Below are 18,923 nucleotides of genomic sequence, written 5' to 3'. Positions count from 1 at the left end.
AACTTTGACTTGCCCAGTTAATCCAATAATCTGGAGGCAGGTGGCGAATGGGCCTTCCGATTGGCTGACCTCGAGCTGAGCACACTGGGTAATAAGTGGGCGTATTATTGCACTAATGGTTATAATTAGACACACACGGAGGAGCTGCACGCTCTCGCGACCAGGCCAACCTTCAGTTGACTGCAAAAAATTTGTGACCTCAGCGTGGGCCGGACACAGATTTGAAGTTCTTCCAGTTCGGGATGGTGTAATAATGAAAGTGAGGGTCTGCCACAGGCGCTTTTGGCCCAGGTTTGGTCCCTTTTTTGCGTCAGCACAACAAACACATAGTACCCTAATGGATATGGAGACTAACAGAGGTGAGGAGCGTTATTTAGAAAGGAAATGGCTTTTAAAGTAGACCCCGGGGTGGTTGATACTAAAATCTGATGCGATAAGCCATTTTGGAGGAGTGAAATCTTAGTTCACCCTTGTAATGATGCTGCAGGGAAAGTGATAAATACTTTATAAGTGCTTTAGCATTTTGTTTCAATTCATTGAGTGCTATTAAAATGCCTCACCAACACTTTTAAAAGTTCATCACTTGAAAGTTTTAGGTTTCTTAATGCATCTCGTTTGTTATCAGTTATCCGTTTATAGTCTTCTGCAATCATGTGATGACAGAGCCACACTTACATGTGCCAAACTCATAAACCGTGACCCTCACACTAACACCAGCGCTGTTTACACAGACCAGAGAGGGCAAACAGGCTGTGGACTTTACGAGCCAACATTCACGCCTGTTCACTTGCCTGTTTGTTTGCGCTGGCTGCCGTGGTCGGTCAGGCTTAGCAAACACGGAAAGACGTGATTGAGGCCGATAGAAACAGCGGAGAGGCAGACAGAAAGAGGCAGCCGTAACTTTAGGCGGCTCCTGAAATGTGCTCTGTGATCAAGTTACGGAGCTGCGACCGCATGGCCGTCTCCCCGGAGAGGATCAGGTGAATTCCCAGGATAGGAGGGCCTCAGAAGGCAGACACTCCAGATTTAATTATACGCATTAAAAGGGATTATTCAGCTCTGCATGAGAGAGACAGATGACTACCTGCTCTCCCCCTCTCTCCCTTTTCGTCTTCTACTTCACTAGCTTTGTCACTAAGGATGTGGGATAAATGAATGGATGCCCTTACCTGGGCAGGGAGGCGTACTGTCGCTCGGCATCCTCGTAGCGTGGCGCGAGTCTGGGGTCAGGGTTTCTCACCGGCATCTGGTAAAGGCCAAGAAGAGAGCAGAGTGAAAAAGAGACGAGGATGTTTACATGACACATCATATTATATTAGACTGCAATACAGCTACTGCGGTTACACATTGGGGTGTGGCAGTGTCAACAGGGCAGTATATAGACATTGTTGAACACAATGTTTCAATGCGAGCAATTTTGGCTTCTACCGACATAATCAAATCAATAACAAACACAAAAGACATAAAAAACACAAAAATGTTTATCCCTATAATGGCAAAGCTGAATTTTCAGCATCATTACCAATCTTCGGTGTCCTTTATGATCCTTCAGAAATCATTCTAATATGCCAATTTTCTGCTCAAGAAACATCTCTTATTATTACCAATTCTGAAAACAGTTGCTGCTTAATGTTTTTGTGTAAACTGTGATCCATTATTTGCAGGATTTTTTGGCAGAGAAAGTAAAACATTTTTATTCTTTTTCAAAACTTAATTTTAAACTTAAAGGGTTGGTTCACCCAAAAATGAAAATTCTGTCATTAAAGGAACACTCCACTTTTTATGAAAATAGGCTAATTTTTCAACTCCCCTAGAGTTAAACAGTTGAGTTTTAGCGTTTTTGAATCCATTCTGGTGGTAGCACTTTTAGCATAGCTTAGCATACATCATTGAATCAGATTAGTCCATTAGCATCGCGCTAAAAAAAATTACCTAAGACTTTCAATATGTTTCCTATTTAAAACATGACACTTCTATAGTTACATTGTGTACTAAGACCAATGAAATATTAAAAGTTTTGAAATTTTTAGACCGATATGACTAGGAACTATTTTCTCATTCCTGCGTAATATTCACAGATTTACTGCCATAAAAGTGTATTCTCTGCAACTACACAAACTTAGTGCCGGTCACATTGGAAGTTAACTATCTAAGGACTATTTTCAGGTGTCGCTGCACCCATGGGATGGCAGCAAAGTTCCCTGATTATTACGCAGGAATGAGAAAATAGTTCCTATCTATATCGGTCTAAAAAAAATAACAACTTTTCGTTTTCCATTGGTCTTAATACACAATGTAACTACAGAAGAGTCAAGTTTTAAATAAGAAAAATATTTTATTTGGAAAAAAAATAAAACATAATAATAATGCATGCTAATGTATGCTAAACTATGCTAAAAATGCTACCGCCAGATACAGAGATCGGCTGAATGGATTCAAAAACCTTCAAACTCAACTGTTTAACTCTAAGGGACTTGGAAAATGAGCCTATTTTCAAAAAAAGTGGAATGTACCTTTAATTACTTACCCTCATGTCGTTCGACACCTGTAAGACTTCTGTTCATCTTCGGAACACAAATGAAGATATTGTGTTGAAATCTGATGGCTCAGAAAGGCCTTCATTGACACCAATGTCATTTCCTCTCTCAAGACCCATAAAATGCACTAAAGATGTCGTTACAAACTCTATCTCACTACAGTGGCTCTACAATCATTCTATGAAGTGACGGGAATAGTTTTTGTGTGCAAAATACTAAATAATGACTTAAATAGTGATGGCTGATTTCAAAACACAGCTTCCTGAAGCTTAAAAGCATAATGAATCAGTGTATCGATTCACTGATTCATAGTGTTTTGAAAACGGCCCATCGCTATAAATCGTAATTTATTTTACATTTTTGCACACAAAAACTATTCTCGTTGCTTCATAAAATGATTGTAGAGCCACTATAGTGAGATGGACTTTGTAACGCCGTCTTTAGTGCCTTTTATGGGTCTTGAGAGAAGAAATGACATTGGTGTCAATGAAGGCCTTTCTGAGCCATCGGACTTACGGGTGTCTTACTTATGTCTTACGGGTGTCGAACGACATGAGGGTAAGTAATTAATGACAACATTTTCATTTTTGGGTGAACTAACCCTTTAAAATATTTATCGTTTTAATATATATTTAATGTCAGCGTGTCGAAGCACTAAACCCCTAATTAGACAGATGTAACAGCATGTCAAATGTTGGATTCTAACGGGTTAAAAAATATACGTTAGCAATTTTGGCCCCCAGATTTAAAATGCATGTAGCATTTTTTCCATTCCATGTGGAATTTTCTCAACTTGGTCGAAAGAAACCTACCCCACCTAGGCAGACACCAAATTTCAGTCATGTCACATTTCTGTAGAGAGTTCATTGTAAAGCATGAATTATCATGCGAGTGACTCATTCAAAGCCACATTTTAGACCAGCCCTGGCCCTGTCACTCTCTCTGCATTCATCACAGAGTCACCTTCCCCCTGAAATACCTGCTGTGCCCTGTAATCAAGCCATGAAAGGCAGTGTGAGTTGCTCACAAAGGCTGCTTATTGGGGGATTTAGTACTGGGAGTCTTGGGGAGGGGGTAAAAAGCCAGATCCCAGATTATGTTTCCGAAAACAGGATGAAGTCTAGCAGTCCTCCAACCCTCCTGGACTAAGCCTGACTCAAGCTCAAGGAAGAGCCAGATTAACCTTGCGCATTACATTAGCAAGATGAGCAATCTCTTAAAAGACCGGCTAAACCTCCCCTCATTCAGCATGCAGATTTGGGAGTATCTTCTGTTTCCTTCCTCTAAAGACCGACGCTTTCAACAGGATTTGCTCGCACCATTTGCAATCATGCCGTTTAGAGCCCGAATAAAACATTCACAAGCATCTTCATTTCGGTGAGAATCTCTCCCATTTGTTTTGCAGTTTTCTTGTCCCTCTGCACCCGAAAAAGCAAAAAGATGACAGAGGGTTGGGACTGTGAGAATTGCCCCCTGACACATATAGGCAACTTAATAAATTATAAATACTGACATATAATCCATGAGGAAATTATTCCAGTAGATTTAGCAGGGCCTGACAGATGAAGGTTGGTGCCATTATGGAAAACTGGCTGCTTTTCCGAGGGCAATAAGTGTGAAATTGTGTCATCTGTCTCAATGAGCTGATTTTAAATACACAGCTCGCCTTGCCACCACCTCTCTCTCCACCGTCCTCATAACGGCTGCCCTCCTGCCTGCATATTAGCCACAATTTTTTTCTGTCTGCCTTGGAAAAAAAATGAAATGTCTTCAGGGCTCCAATATATATGATGAAAGGACAGGCACACATTACCTGGAAAGAAAGGATTGAACGAGGGGTCAGAATGGAAGTGCTTCTGAACGAAAGAGGAAATGTTCTCTGTTTCAAACAGACTCGCTCTATCTTTGCCTCTCCTTCACACAAGCAATGAACTCCATGAAAAACCGAAGTGGGCGTCTTTGAATGCTGATGATGGTGAAGATTACCATCATCTCCCTTGAGGGTTACAGAGAAGAACTTATCTCCAAATGGAGCAGATATCACTATTTGACACGGTAGAAATACAGACCTTGGTGTTTAAAGTTCAATATTTGGTATAGAAACATTTTAAGGATCTTTCCCCAACAGGCATCGATATCTGACTGGATCTGCTCTACTGTAATGATGGCAGTGATTTGCTTCATTATTTGGCTGTGCCCTCACATTCCCACCATGTTGCTAACTGTGTCCACACTCTGCCCTCTCGCCATCTGCGCTTTCAACTCGGACAGAAGCTGCCAATCCATGCTGACTGAAAACCAGCCAATCAAGGAAAAAATGGACAAATTGAGGAGCATGAAACAAACACCCCGTAACCCTGAAGCTGATAACAGTGCATACAAGGATAAAAACACCTTTCCAGAGACATAGCCTGTGGCCAGAAAGGAGACGAAGAGATCAATGATGACTTCCCTCATTTAAGGGCTGATCAGATACAGAAGTGGTGTGGCACTGCAGTTAAGGCTGGTAACTGGAAGGTTGCTGATTCGATCGGAGCTAGAACTGAGTCATCACTACTGTGCCTGAGGAGGTCTATAACACCTGGAGAGATCTCAGTTAGCATTCTCAAATTGTTTCAGTGGCACTTGCTTGGCTGAAAACACGTGATTTCAAATTAGCCATCTTTCCTCAAGGCCACAGAAATATTTGAGCCAATCACCTGAGCTGCAAATGTCATGTTACTAATCAACATAGAGCCCTGGGAAAATTCACACCAATACGACACTGATTGGCTAAAGATACCATGAATTTGTGCACAGTATCAAACCATTTACAAGTGACTATTCTGAACTGTGATATGAAAGGAAGCCACTTATTCTTTCCAGTTATGATTTTACTTAATCTATAGTCTTTCATTTTTATTGACATTTTATTCATTTTATACACCCTTTTACTGAAATACTAAATAATCAAGATGAATATTGCCTGTACTATTGTCTGTACTCTCACTGAGAGAAAGCACATGTTATCAGTATGTTTTGGGAAACTTTCTGGCCAGAACTGGAGCTTAATCAGCTCCAACCTGGGAGAGAGCGTGTATCTGTGCATGTGCGCAATATTCTGTGTTACAGATCAGTGTGGAGAATGGGCATCCTGAAAGATGGGTGGACTTGTTGTTCTGGGCAAGCTGGCGCCTGCTCCAGACCTGGAAGGTCACTAAGTGCCTAATTCCGGGGTGAAAGTCTCAACAAGTGACACGTCTATGGACATGTGCATCTGGTTAACTGACAATGTGTGGAAATGTACCATGATTGTGCATGTTCTCTGAGCCAATCAGAATCATCCACCTTGCAGTAATGACATGGATAGTCCTTGAAAACTGTATAACTGTTGAACAATTGTACAATAGGCAGGGTGAGGAGACGGGGAGAGAGGGAGCGCGGTCTACTCCTTGTGAGACTTGAAGCTGGCTTCTGTTGATGAAACTGCAAACTGTTTTCCAGTACTGGTCTTTGGTCATAAACTGTTTAACCCTTAACAGTTCACTTTAAAATAAAAACTATCCCATGATTTACTCCCCACCAAGCCACCATAGGTCTATATGACTTTCTTCATTCTGATGAACACAATCAGAGTTATATTAATAAATATCCTGACCCCTCCAAGCTTTATAATGGCAGTGAACGGGGCTCTCAGAAGTTTGAAGCTCAAAAAAGTGCATCCATCCATCACAAACATACTAATAAAGGTCTTCTGAAGTGAATCAATGGGTTTTGTAAAAAAAAAAAAAAAAAAATCTATATTTAAACCTTTATAAAGTAAAATATCTAGCTCCCGCCAAACAACCTTCCGTATTCAACTTATGAAGAAAGTGAAGTTCAAAATGCTTACACTACATCCTAAACCATACGTTGCATCAGTTACGTTTTTTTTCTTTTTTTCGTTAGTTGAATACGGAAGGCTGTCTGGCAGAAACTAGATATACTTTATAATGTGTTAAATATGGATATTCAAAAGGCCTTTAAAAAAAACCCGGAGCCATGTCGAGAACGTTTATTATCGATGGATGTTATTTTTTTCTACTAAGAACTACTATATACAGGTTCATAATTAATGTGAACAATGTCAAATTAATCTAACGTGAAGATCATGATAACCCACTAGTAATGACTCAAGTGTTTTTACTATCCAAAACCTTACGAAAAACTCAAGCTTACAATGACTTCAGTCAACACTAGGGAGTTATCATGCTGTTCACTTTAGAATAATGGTCCAAATAATTAGTAGTTCTTTCTGAAGGATGTAGTAATAGTGGGTTACCATGATCTTTACTTTTGAATGAATTATACATTATTCATGTTAATTACGAAGCTGTCCTATTTAAAGCAATTCAGTCCTCTTGGAGGTACAAAAAAGTAGTTATTGATTAGCTAATAGTGAACTACTACATTCAACTATGCACCATTACTTACTAATTCATTAATCAGAGTTTCTTGTTAGTTAATAGTAGTTTCTAGAGTGCTCATATGCAGTTACCCATTTGTCCCAGTGTAGTTATTCATTAATGACGGAACAATACTCTTAAGTGTTACCAACATTAGTAAACACCAGATGGGCTTCAGAAGCCAATTTTCAATGGCTAAAAAATAATGGAAAAAGATGCTAAGAATCTAGCAATGGAAAAAGGGCTAACGAGAGCATACTAATCACCAAAATCTGGTATTAATCTCAGCATTAAGACTTAGTGAGCTGCACCATAGGCAGCTATCTTATAAGGCAGCATCTTCAATATCACAAAACCTTAAAAGAGACAGATTTGGAAAGCTATATAATATCAACTCACAGACTCTACATAAGAGGCGCACACAGGAGACACAACTTGCACAAAGAATCACATCTTTGCCATGCATCCAAATATAGTCATACGCACATTTACACTGAGCAGGCATAACATTATGACCACTGACAGGTGAAGTGAATAACACTGATTATCTCTTCATCACGGCACCTGTTAGTGGGTGCGATATATTAGGCAGCAAATAATCATTTGTCCTCAAATTTAATGTGTTAAAAATAGGCAAGCGTAAGGATTTGAGCTAGTTTGACTAGGGTCGAATTGTGATGGCTAGACAACTGGGTCAGAGCATCTTCAAAACTGCAGCTCTTGTGGGGTGTTTATGGTCTGCAGTGGTCTCTATCAAAAGTAGTCCAAGGCTCATTTGATGCACGTGGGGAGCAAAGGCTGACCCGTGTCCACCGCCAAAAGCACCAACAGTGGGCACATGAGCATCCGAACTGGAGCGTGGAGCAATAGAAGAAGGGTCCTGGTCTGATAAATCACATTTTCTTTTACCTCACGTGGATGGCTGGTGTGCGTGTGCGTCTCTTACCCAGGGAACACATGGCTCCAGGATGCACTATGGGAAGAAGGCAAGCTGGTGGAGGCAGTGTGGATGCTTTAGGCAATATTCTGCTGGGAAACCTTGGGTCCTGCCATCCATGTGAATGTTACTTTGACACGTACCACCTACCTAAGCATTGTTGCAGATCATGTACACACTTACATGAAAACTGTATTCCATGGTGCCTTGTTTAGCTGGATAATGCACCCTGCCACAAAGCAAACATGGTCTAGGAATGGTTTGAGGAGCACAACAAAGAGTTTGATGTGCTGACTTGGCCTCCAAAATTCCCAGATCTCAGTCCAATCGAGCATCTGTGGGATGTGCTGAACAAACAAGTTCGATCCATGGAGGCCCCACCAAGCTACTTACAGGACTTAAAGGATCTGCTGCTAACATCTTGGTGCCAGATATCACAGCACACCTTCAGGGGTCTAGTGGAATCCATGCCTTGACGGGTCAGGGCTGTGTTGGCATCAAAAGGGAGACCAACACAATTTTAGGAAGAAAAAACTAATTTAATCACATTTTCTCTGTAATTAATTACAATAAAAAATGCAATTAGCTATCATCTGCACTAGAGTATTTGCATAGGCAATCTGATTGGCTGATGCCTGCGTTGTCAACTTCTGCCGCAAGCAACCCCAGTGACACAACGCAGCGGAACCCACAATTCAGTTCGGCAATGCATGACGTCACCCATTCAAAGTAAATGAGAGGCATTAATGCTGGCGCCTTCTGTGTGAATGCAGCGTCACATAAATACTGCGTCCCAATCAGCTCCCTAGCTCAGTAGTCAGGTAGCCTGACAAGCCAGACCCACATCAAGATGTTTGGTCTGGAAACTCACCATAGACAGGGCTCAATCCGAGGGGTGGGATAAACGGTTGTCTTTCAAACTCCCTATGCACGCGATAGGATAGCTCTACAACCAACCAGAGCAACGAAGGTAAAACAGAGCTTGTTGATAGATTAAACATTCACCGTATCCGGTTGGCTAAACTCCGAACACATCTTCCCTGTTTAAGAATGACTTCAGTGCCGTTCTTTGTTCTTTTCTCAGAGAAAAGCTTAACTCCAAGTCTTCCAGAGTCGCGGTCAAAGCTGATTCGAAAGACCGCCGCCGTTCGCCAGTTTCTGTGTTTACTAGAAGCACGCAAACGCAAATCGGCCGTCGTCATTATGGCCCAGCCCGCCGACTCTATACACGATGTGATTGGCCCGTCCATAGTGAGGGGAATACAGCTCAGAAGGGTATTGAGAGTTCCTAGACGACACTTGCGGGCAGATTAAATTTGCTGCCGCTAGGGTGCGTCTAGATTTCTAGGCTAGTAGTCAGGGCACTAATCAGGGAGCCGGCCACATTCATGTGAACGATATACTGACCTAGGAAGCAAGGGAGCTGATTGAGACACATGACAGACATTCACAGAGCGCGCGTTCTCGTCTTGTTGCTCTTGAACGGTTTAAAAGCATGAATACATGAATAAGAGCACGATCATATAATGTAACGCTAGCCAAAGGATGATAGAAAAAATGGTTGCTTCATTAATTGCTTTAAATATTTTTAACGCGTTAAACTGAAAAAAATAACACTAATTTTGAGAGCACTAACACAGACATAACATTTGATTTTAACAGAGCTTAGTGTTAGCATGTTGCTAACCTGCTTCAATTGCACACTATACACAAATAGTAGGACTATTTTAAATTAGATTAGAGCTACTTTTATTTATTCTTTGTAGGAATGAATTAATTTTTATTGACTTTTTTCTTGTCTTTGTCCGCCTGTTTACTGAGCTCATAAACATGATTGGTATCTAACACCACAGCAAAAAAACTGGTTAAACAAATTTTCATGTATCCGTGAAAACCCTTTTCTGACATATGAATATACGAGTAGGTGTGTATGACTAAGTTAATTGTGATATTGTGTGTGTGTGTGTGTGTAGGTAAAGAGGCCAGTGTTTGTGTAAGGTGTGTGTGTGTGTGTTTGCTCAGGGGGCACCGCAGGTCTCTCTCTGGAGAGTGTGTATTCATTGCACCGCTCTGAGCTGCACAGGGCTCATGCATATGTAAAATGCAGAGATGAAATCAGTCTGATTTTACAGTTCACTGCGGGCTAGGTAAACAAATGAACGCGTGGAGGGGAGAGGTGGAGGATGGTGTGCTGGAAGGGCAGGGTGGGGTGTGCTGACTCACATCCTCAAACAGGCATCCCCCCAGGCCTCATTAGAGTCACCTCACCTGCAGGCGCCACTAAAGAAATCTCTTGATCTGACCGTGCAAACTCTCACCCGCGACATTATCGAGAGCTCGCTAAAGCCGGCCAAACTCGCACGGCTGGAAATGGCACTTGTTAAATGTTAATAACTCATAAAGGAGTTTATTTATGAAGAAACCTTTAGAGGCACAGATTAATCTGTACTTTCCACGCTCTCCTAATTGACGTTGACCAAAATACGCTATGTGATCAGCCTCCTTAAATGTTAGAAATCAATGCATTCGACTTTTGCTAACACAAGTCATACATGTCTGGTGGCACATAATGATTGAAGAATGTTAAATATCAAAACATAGCATACCTGGTCTATGTGAAATAGTAAGGCTCAAGGAATATGCATCTAAAACCCATGACCTGGTAAATTGCGCTTCTATTTTGTTTGGCAGATTTTAGTTTCAGAAGGTACATAAATAGCAGAAGTTCTGCAGTGGCTATTTGTTAGAATGTGTTTACTAGATATCACACTGATACCCTAACATTTCCTGTTTTTGTTTGTCAGATCAACGCCCATGAGAAAGGCATTGACTGCACAAATAAATATGCACAATTGTTGCAGTTTTTTTTCTAGCCTGAAGTTGTCATACTCAATTCTAGTCAGAATATGAGTCTGAAACTGCTCCATTGAGCTGTGATTATGGGGCGTTTCAACCGAACCAGGAAAGACCTCAATTGGATAGACCTACAACCAATCAGAGCAATGGAGCGACGCATAACATTAGTTTTTAAATGTCAACAGAACTCATCTGCATTTGAAGCGATCTCAACTATGTGATATATAGACCCATGAATGCGAATTTTAGCAGACATTTATGCCAAAATAACACATTTTACCCCCCAAATGCCCTTTTTTTCTTCTTCTGGAGAACCCCCTCAGAGAAGCTCCTGTTTTGGGCTAGCAGTTGGCGGGTTTTGTTGTAAAACTGTCTGCACGCTCGCTGGAATAAACAATCTTTGCCGGTGTTGTATAAAAAAGAATTTAAGGATACACAGAGCACTTACCAACATGATCATCATTTCTGAGAGATCTAGTGAAGGTGAATGCATTTACGAACAAGCTCTCCATTTAGGATTTGAACAAATGCAACCCAAGCGCCTTTGATGACGTGGATGATGACGTTACTGTTGATCATCTGTCCATCATCGTCTAAAGCCCGCCCTGACAATTTAATTGGCCCGAACAATTTCTGCTTGGCCATAATTGCTCCTCTATGGATCAAGTCCAGACCGAACTGCCCGAGCTCAAATGTTGTGGGCGGGGCTGAGTTAGGCTGGCATCCAGGCTATTTTTTTTTCTTCTCAAACCTCATCTATTTTAACAAACATAACCCAAACCCTATGAGGCTCACATCCACGGGTTTACCCTGCATGATCCTGCAAGCATCATACAGCAGGGCAAAACATATCTCTCTAATTACTTGTAGCTTTATAATCCTCAAATTCTCAATCCCATCTTAACAAGACATCAAAAAGTGTTGAAAGTGTATCATGACAGTTAATAAATCGGGCCCAGCGGATTGTTCAACAATCGTTCCCCTGCAGTACTCGACCTGGGGTGACGGTGGGCAGCAATAAACACCACGGCGTCTGACTGACAGACACGCTGGGTGATGTGTGTCAGAGCTAAGCTTCGTAATGAAGGCCATTGGGATGGCATGGTGGGAGAGCAGGCCGGTGCTGTTTCCTCCATCCTACTCGTCCCTGCTCCTTCAAAGCTAATGGCCTACAGAAAGCCATTTCACGGCGTGCCGAGCAGAGGAGAGGAGAGATGAGAGGGTAATTCAGGCGGAAGAGACTGACACAGCCAGTCGTAAAGCGTCCTCCCCATCACTTCGTACACTGCACAATCCATGAGCCATCAGCACCATTACCTGGACCTCCGTTTGCCCCGACCCACCCGTGCTGAAACTTATTTTGATGTATTCATCCCTGACGCGAGACTAAAAATGGCAGGGTCTCGCCTTTAACGTTAACATGAAATGACATTTGAAATCACCTTTTTTCATAATGTAACATCTCAGAGTGAAGCAGGATATATTTAACAAGAAAACAATTGACTTTATAAATAGATTAAATAGATAGGATTATAAAAAGCAAGCTTTTGAGAAGGCTTTTTAACATTAATGCAGAAGGTTAAAGGTTTTTGAAAGTTTTGTCATCATTTGCTCACCTTCATATCTAACTTGCAAGACTTTATTTCTTCTGTGAAACCCAGGGCGTAGGCTTGGTTTGAACATTGGGTCCCAATGCATGCTCCCTCGTGAGGTTTTATTGATTTATTTGTTTGTTTATTTTTATTAAATTATCTTTTGTGGTATCATCCACACACACTGATAACAATCACAATAAAGGAATAGCTTAAGTAATTACTTGTTTACATAGAATATGTTTTTTTATTTTATTGAAGCACCTAAAAACTGAATGTAGGCCAAACTAACTTTACTGAAAATGCTCTTATATTGAACATGCTAATTTTCTGTCATCTCTCGGAATATATGAAAGCTAGCTTTTTCCTTATACCATTATTACCAGAACATATTTTACACACGGAAAAACCAATTGTTAATCAATAAACCAAAAAAGTCCTCTTGATTCTAACGTGTACTTGGCCTTACGAAAAAAGTAACATCAATCTTGTAGGATAATTTTTAACTATAGCATTTGTGTCCATAAGGATATAATTAGAGGTAAGACCATTGATGGCTTACAATGCCAATATTACCTTCTCTTTCTTTTTTTTAATCAACCATTTGTAATAATTAAGTAACATACAGATTTAGAAACTGCAGCAACAAACATGCCTCAGTTGTAATATAAATATTAAGTGAAAAATATATTTCCTTAACAGATTATACATTATAGATTTAGTCAAGTTAGTCAAAATTTACCACAATAAATACAATAGAATGTGATACATTCTAGTAAAGGTGGTCATGAGTTGATTAAAAGGTTTTCTATGTTAGGCTATTTTAGTGCAGGATGATGTTTTCTTTTCTTTTTAGTTTGTGTGGCTGTTTTTATCATGTTCGACCTTCTCCATGGTGTTTTAAAGCCATGAAGAATACTGTTCTGGAGAAAGCCATAATAACTTCAAATAAAAAATATATATATTTATATTGTATTCTGAAAGATTTGTTTTTATCTATACAATAAAATGCAATAGGGCCCAAGATTGTTTTAGAGCCTACTGGGTTTTATTGTATTGTCAAAAACCATTCAAAATGATAAATGATAACAGAATTACATTTTTTGGGTTAACTATTTATTTTAAGTTCAGTCTCAGGAGCATCTCCACTTAATCCAAAATTATCCAGACCATTATTTACTTTTATTGCTGTTAGCATTATTACATAAACTAGCATTAAATTTAGTGCTAGGGAAACTGTTGGCAAGACTTAAAGGGACAGTTCACCCAAAAATAAAAGTTCTGTCACCATTTACTCACCCGTATGTTGTTCCAAACCTGTATGAGCTTCTATCTTTTGTTGAACACAAAATAAGATATTTTGAAGAATGTTGATAACCAGGAAGTTGGCGATAGCCAATGACTTCCATAGTAGGAAAAAAATTAACTGGTTAACTGACATGCTTCAAAATAACGCAAAGGGGTGAGTAAATGATGACAGAACTTTCATTTTGGGTGAGCTATCTCTTTAAGAAAAGCTGTAATGCTTGGTTAACGCTGATAAACAACATATTTCCATTAAACAATACCTTGGATATGTCATCTGAAAAATAAAATAGTTATTCGCATTAACATTTACTTTTTTTGTGCAAAATATTGTATGTATGTATTTAATTAAGTAAATGGATATATTTTTTTTAACATTGACTTCATTTTGTGTCTTATATAAGCATAGTGTAGATGATTTCAGAAAATAGAGATTGTTTGAAATGCTCTAAGAGTGAGGTTGCAGAATATGCTGATGTTTTTTGACAGGACATATTTAATCTAAGACACGCTGTTCTGTCATGTGAAGGACTGGAGCGATATTAATATCTGCATTGATAAATAGGCTCCATTACTCCATCATGTTCAGCGCTCATAAAACACAGTCAGCGACGGGCAGCATAAAAAGTCTGGGAAAGAAAAAAAAACCCACTGCAGACAGCTAATAACATCCAGCTCCTTTGCAATTTGTTAAAATCTGGCTTTCACTTTGCAAAACGACAAGCTGCGGTGAAAAATGAAAAGCCCAGAGTTTTGGGCTTCTTTTCCAGCTGACTCAAGCGTTTCGTCAACCATCAGTGGCCTGTGCAGAAGTGCGTCTTAGCCAGTCATTACTTAGGCTCAGACATCTGATCACTTCCTCCAAAGGACATGAATAACCAGACATGTCAATTCTAACCAAAGGGCGATCATTTATTCCACTGAGCTGGTCATATGAATACTGACAGTGCTCCAAACACGCACCGCTTCCTTCTGGGAGTAAGGGAGGGAGATGAGGAGAGAAGGATATGTCTCAATCTGTGATTGTACATGAGAACAGAGTCAGATCTGGGATAATGATGCATGCATAACCAAAGCCCTCATTGGAACAGGCTGGTTCCCTTGGGCCGCAATGGCAGAGCTTGCCTTCTCAGTATGTGGTAGCAAGGGAGAAAGCCTGGGTTAAGTGCACAATAGAAATTGGAGTCAATAGTTAAAAGGAAACCAATGGAAAATTACCTTAAATTATTGAAAACACTGGCATAATTTACTTACCATCATATTATTCCAAACATGACTTTCTTTCTTTTTTATCTGCAGAATATAAAAGAAGATATTTTGGAAACCAATTTGGGTTAGCAATGACTTCTATTATATGGACAGACATTTCTCAGGGCATCTTCTATTAAGTCCCACAGAAGAAAGAAAGGTTTGGAACATGAGGGTGATAAAAAAAAAAAAAAAAAAAAAAAAAAAAAATATATATATATATATATATATATATATATATATATATATATATATATATATATATATATATATATATATATATATATATATATATATATATATAATGTATATCCCTACATATTCTGATGGCAGCAACATTGGTAATGCAAATCCTGCATGTGATCCATGACTAGACATATAAAGCAGACATATAAAGTAATTTATCAAAAATGTGCCCAAATTAATGAGATTCAGACATTCTTTAGAGAAACACACACACACACACACACACACACACACACACACACACACACACACACACACACACACACACACACACACACACACACACACACACACACACACACACACACACACACACACACACACACACACACACACACACACACACACACACACACACACACACACACACAAACACACACACACACACACACACACACACACACACACACACTCACACACTCACACACACACACCTTTTAATTTTTCACCGCAGCTTGTCGTTTGGGGTCCGTAAGATTTTTTTTGTGTGTAAAATGCATACTTTTATTATTTAATACATTTAAGGAAGTGCATGTAAGATTGTGGCCAAAACTGGTACTGCAGTCACTTTCAAATGACTGTAGAGTGGTGTATCCCCTCTCCCCCTCCCCCTGACTCGAGGTTACCAGATCGGCTGCAGGATCAGCAGGAACGTTTGTAGATCTGCTGCTGTGGTAACTAGAGCAGAGCTGGCAACCCAGATGCAGAAACACTACTGACTCCGTGATTGGTCGATAGGTGGAGGGTGGAGCTTCAGGCCAAAACACAACATGTCAACATCAACATCAGTTGAGCGCTGCAACAACAACTTTTAAATGACAATAACCTGGCTGGACTACTGTTGTCAGTGATCGAAGTATTTGAAATGAACATGATTTCTTAATGTCTAGTGACATATCAGGGCCATTTTATGATTAATTGAAATACATTTCTTAGATACAGTTCCTTTAATAATTGTATGAATCAATACATCATTAATTTTATTTTTTTATGATTAGGAAGGTTTTTACTTTTGAACTTTCTATTCTTCAACTTTCTATTCCCCCCCCCCAAAAAAGAAAAAAAAGCCGCATTAAGCAGCACAACTTAAGCAGTTTTTAACATTAATAATATTCAGAAATGTTTCTCAAGCACTAAATCAGCATTAGAATGATTTCTGAAGGGTCATGTGACACTGAAGACTGGAGTAATGATGCTCATAGGAATAATGTACATAAAATAACAGAAAATAGTTATTTTAAATTGTAATAATATTTGACAAGATTACTGTTTTTACAGTTTTTTTTTTAAAACAAATAAATGCAGCATTGTTGAACAGCATAAGATACCTCTTTCAAAAACATTAAAAACTCAGATCCCCAAACTTTTGAACAGCAGTGTGCATTTATATGCAAATTTAATAAGAAGAACGATGACAGGTAATACAGTTTGTTAATGCTTGATGTTATCAACATATGTTATTGTGTCACTGAAAAGTTTTTAAATCGGGGGTCTCTTGATTGCTGATTGGCTGGGTCTGTAAAAGTTGAAAACTCTTACAAACTCCAGAACCATTTGGCTTGAAAAAGTGTAATCTCAAACACCAATCTCTCTCCACACACACACGCACGCACACACTCCAACGCATCCACCCACATCCAATCAGCCAAAACCACAGGCCCTCTTCTGACTGTTAATTGAGTTTAGCCAAAGTGCTGCCATTGCACAAGTGATGTGCGATATAGATTATAAGAACCTCTCACACGGCCATCGATTCCACACAGGGTAAACGGCCCAGCGCAGGGCCAGAGAGAGCTGATGTGAGCTGAACGCTGCTCTGAGGATCTCTGCCATTTAATTAAGAGGAGGAGAAGGTCAAGGGGCATGTGTGCAGCTACGGCACTAATGCAGTGAGGTGAATATGTTTAAGGTCTGTACACAAATTAAAAGAGAACACACAAATGTTACAGTGCTCGTAATGCATGCAGGAACTACAGTTGAGCTGCAAATGATCAGGGCCTTTTCATTTAAAACTGCCGCTCTCTTGGCAATCCATTACTATTGTGCATTTTGCCAAATTAAGAGCAAATTTGTACAATCTCATTTATATGTTTACATACGATTTGCTTGCAACCCACTGACAATCCTCAAATAAAGATTAAAACGGTTATAAATCAGTAAATCAGTCAATGATTCGGATCGCCAGAGTCACGTGATTTCAGCAGTTTGGCATGCGATCCGATTAATTGATCGATTCACTGATTTACAACCATTTCAATCTTTATTTGAGGTTTGAACACAAACAAGGAAGCAAAGACAATGCTGAATAAAGTCATAGTTTTTGTTATTTTTGGACCAAAATGTAGTTTCGATGCTTCAAGAGATTCTAATGAACTAACATATGGACTACTGTGATGATGTTTTTATTCCCTTTCTGGACATGGACAGTATAGTGTGCATAGACTGCATATGCTCTCGGACTAAATATAAAATATCTTAAACTGTGTTCTGAAGATGAACGGAGGTCTTACGGGTGTGGATCGACATTGGGGTGAGTCATTAATGACATCAATTTCATTTTTGGGTGAACTAAACCTTTAAGGGTGGGTCTTCCTGATTAAGGCTACATGAGTTTTAAAGTCCCCCAGTAGTGAACATCAAGGTTTTAATGTTGTTTATGCATCTATGTGGTGTTTTTTAGTATGTTTTCAGACAAACCATGTGCAAATTCATGAGTCAACATTATTGTTGAGTATTTTCTATTTGTACTGCAGTGAACCAAAAACAGAAACGCCGTTTAACATTACTGAGCTACTAATTACTTTTACCTCAGTAAGTTGGCCGACTGTATATCTGGAGATGGGGCTAATTTGAATATTCATGAATATGCGTATTATACTAAATGAAGCAAGGGTGTACAATTACATTCAAGCCACTTTAAGGCACAAATATTTTTTTTAAGATGAGTTTTAAGAGATACAATTATTGATTACAGGAGGACTTTAAAATCTTTTTTTTTTTTTTAAACTAGGCATCATTTACGTTGTGATGCATGTAAATGATTACAGAGGAAAAACTGGCCATTATACACTAACCAACTTTCAAGTCGCTCTGAAAAAAACAAACTCATGCAGAAACATTTAGGCCTATGGCTAGGAGTCGTATAACAAAGTAAAAACACTATGCATTCTAAGATCAGCTCAAAATGTCAAACACATCTGATATCATCTGACTGGATGGAATCCCAGTCAGTGTCCATCATACACTATTCGATATCCAAACGGCCCAAAATCTGCAGACTGGCTCTGACTTTTGACAGCCAGCAGCGAACTGGTGTCCAGACTGGTCCACATCTGTGCAAAAGCTGGGTAGTGTATTCTATCCTATTTCTTAAAGAGTTTTTTCTTAAATTTTTTACATTTCTGTAAAAAAGCAACAACAAAAAAACATGTATGAATTCAAGAAACCACCACTATGCACTATTTCAAATTTTCATATGAAATTGGATTGAAATGGCTTGTCTTTTTTATGGTTATTTTTGGACTTTTTTGCTACTTTTTATTGACAGACACCATGTGGTAAACAAACATAACATTGTAAAGAGACTGTGCCCTCAATTTTGACACAGAACCGTCAATGCAAAGGCAAATACGACACGTGTTGGGAGGAAACGCTAGCACTCCACCTGAAGCAACCTTCTCGGCTATGATGATAGAATTACTCACTATGTTCATTCATGTGGAAGAAATTGGGAGGAACCATGACAGAATGTCTATAGTACTCGGGACGACCTGTGATT

General features: G+C 39.4%; 1 protein-coding gene across 5 annotated transcripts in view; it reads right to left on the bottom strand.

Moving 5' to 3' along the window:
- pard3bb (par-3 family cell polarity regulator beta b) overlaps positions 1-18,923 on the bottom strand; it is a 460,252-nt gene that overhangs the window by 17,274 nt on the left and 424,055 nt on the right. For all 5 annotated transcript variants that reach the window (XM_067443471.1, XM_067443470.1, XM_067443472.1 and 2 more), the window contains one exon: positions 1,170-1,246. In XM_067443471.1, the coding sequence (XP_067299572.1) occupies positions 1,170-1,246 (77 nt within the window). The remainder of the gene's footprint in view (positions 1-1,169; positions 1,247-18,923) is intronic.

The sequence above is a fragment of the Pseudorasbora parva genome, chromosome 5 (genome assembly GCF_024679245.1).
Source record: "Pseudorasbora parva isolate DD20220531a chromosome 5, ASM2467924v1, whole genome shotgun sequence".
Lineage (NCBI taxonomy): Eukaryota > Metazoa > Chordata > Actinopteri > Cypriniformes > Gobionidae > Pseudorasbora > Pseudorasbora parva.
This window is presented reverse-complemented; position numbering and strand designations above follow the sequence as displayed.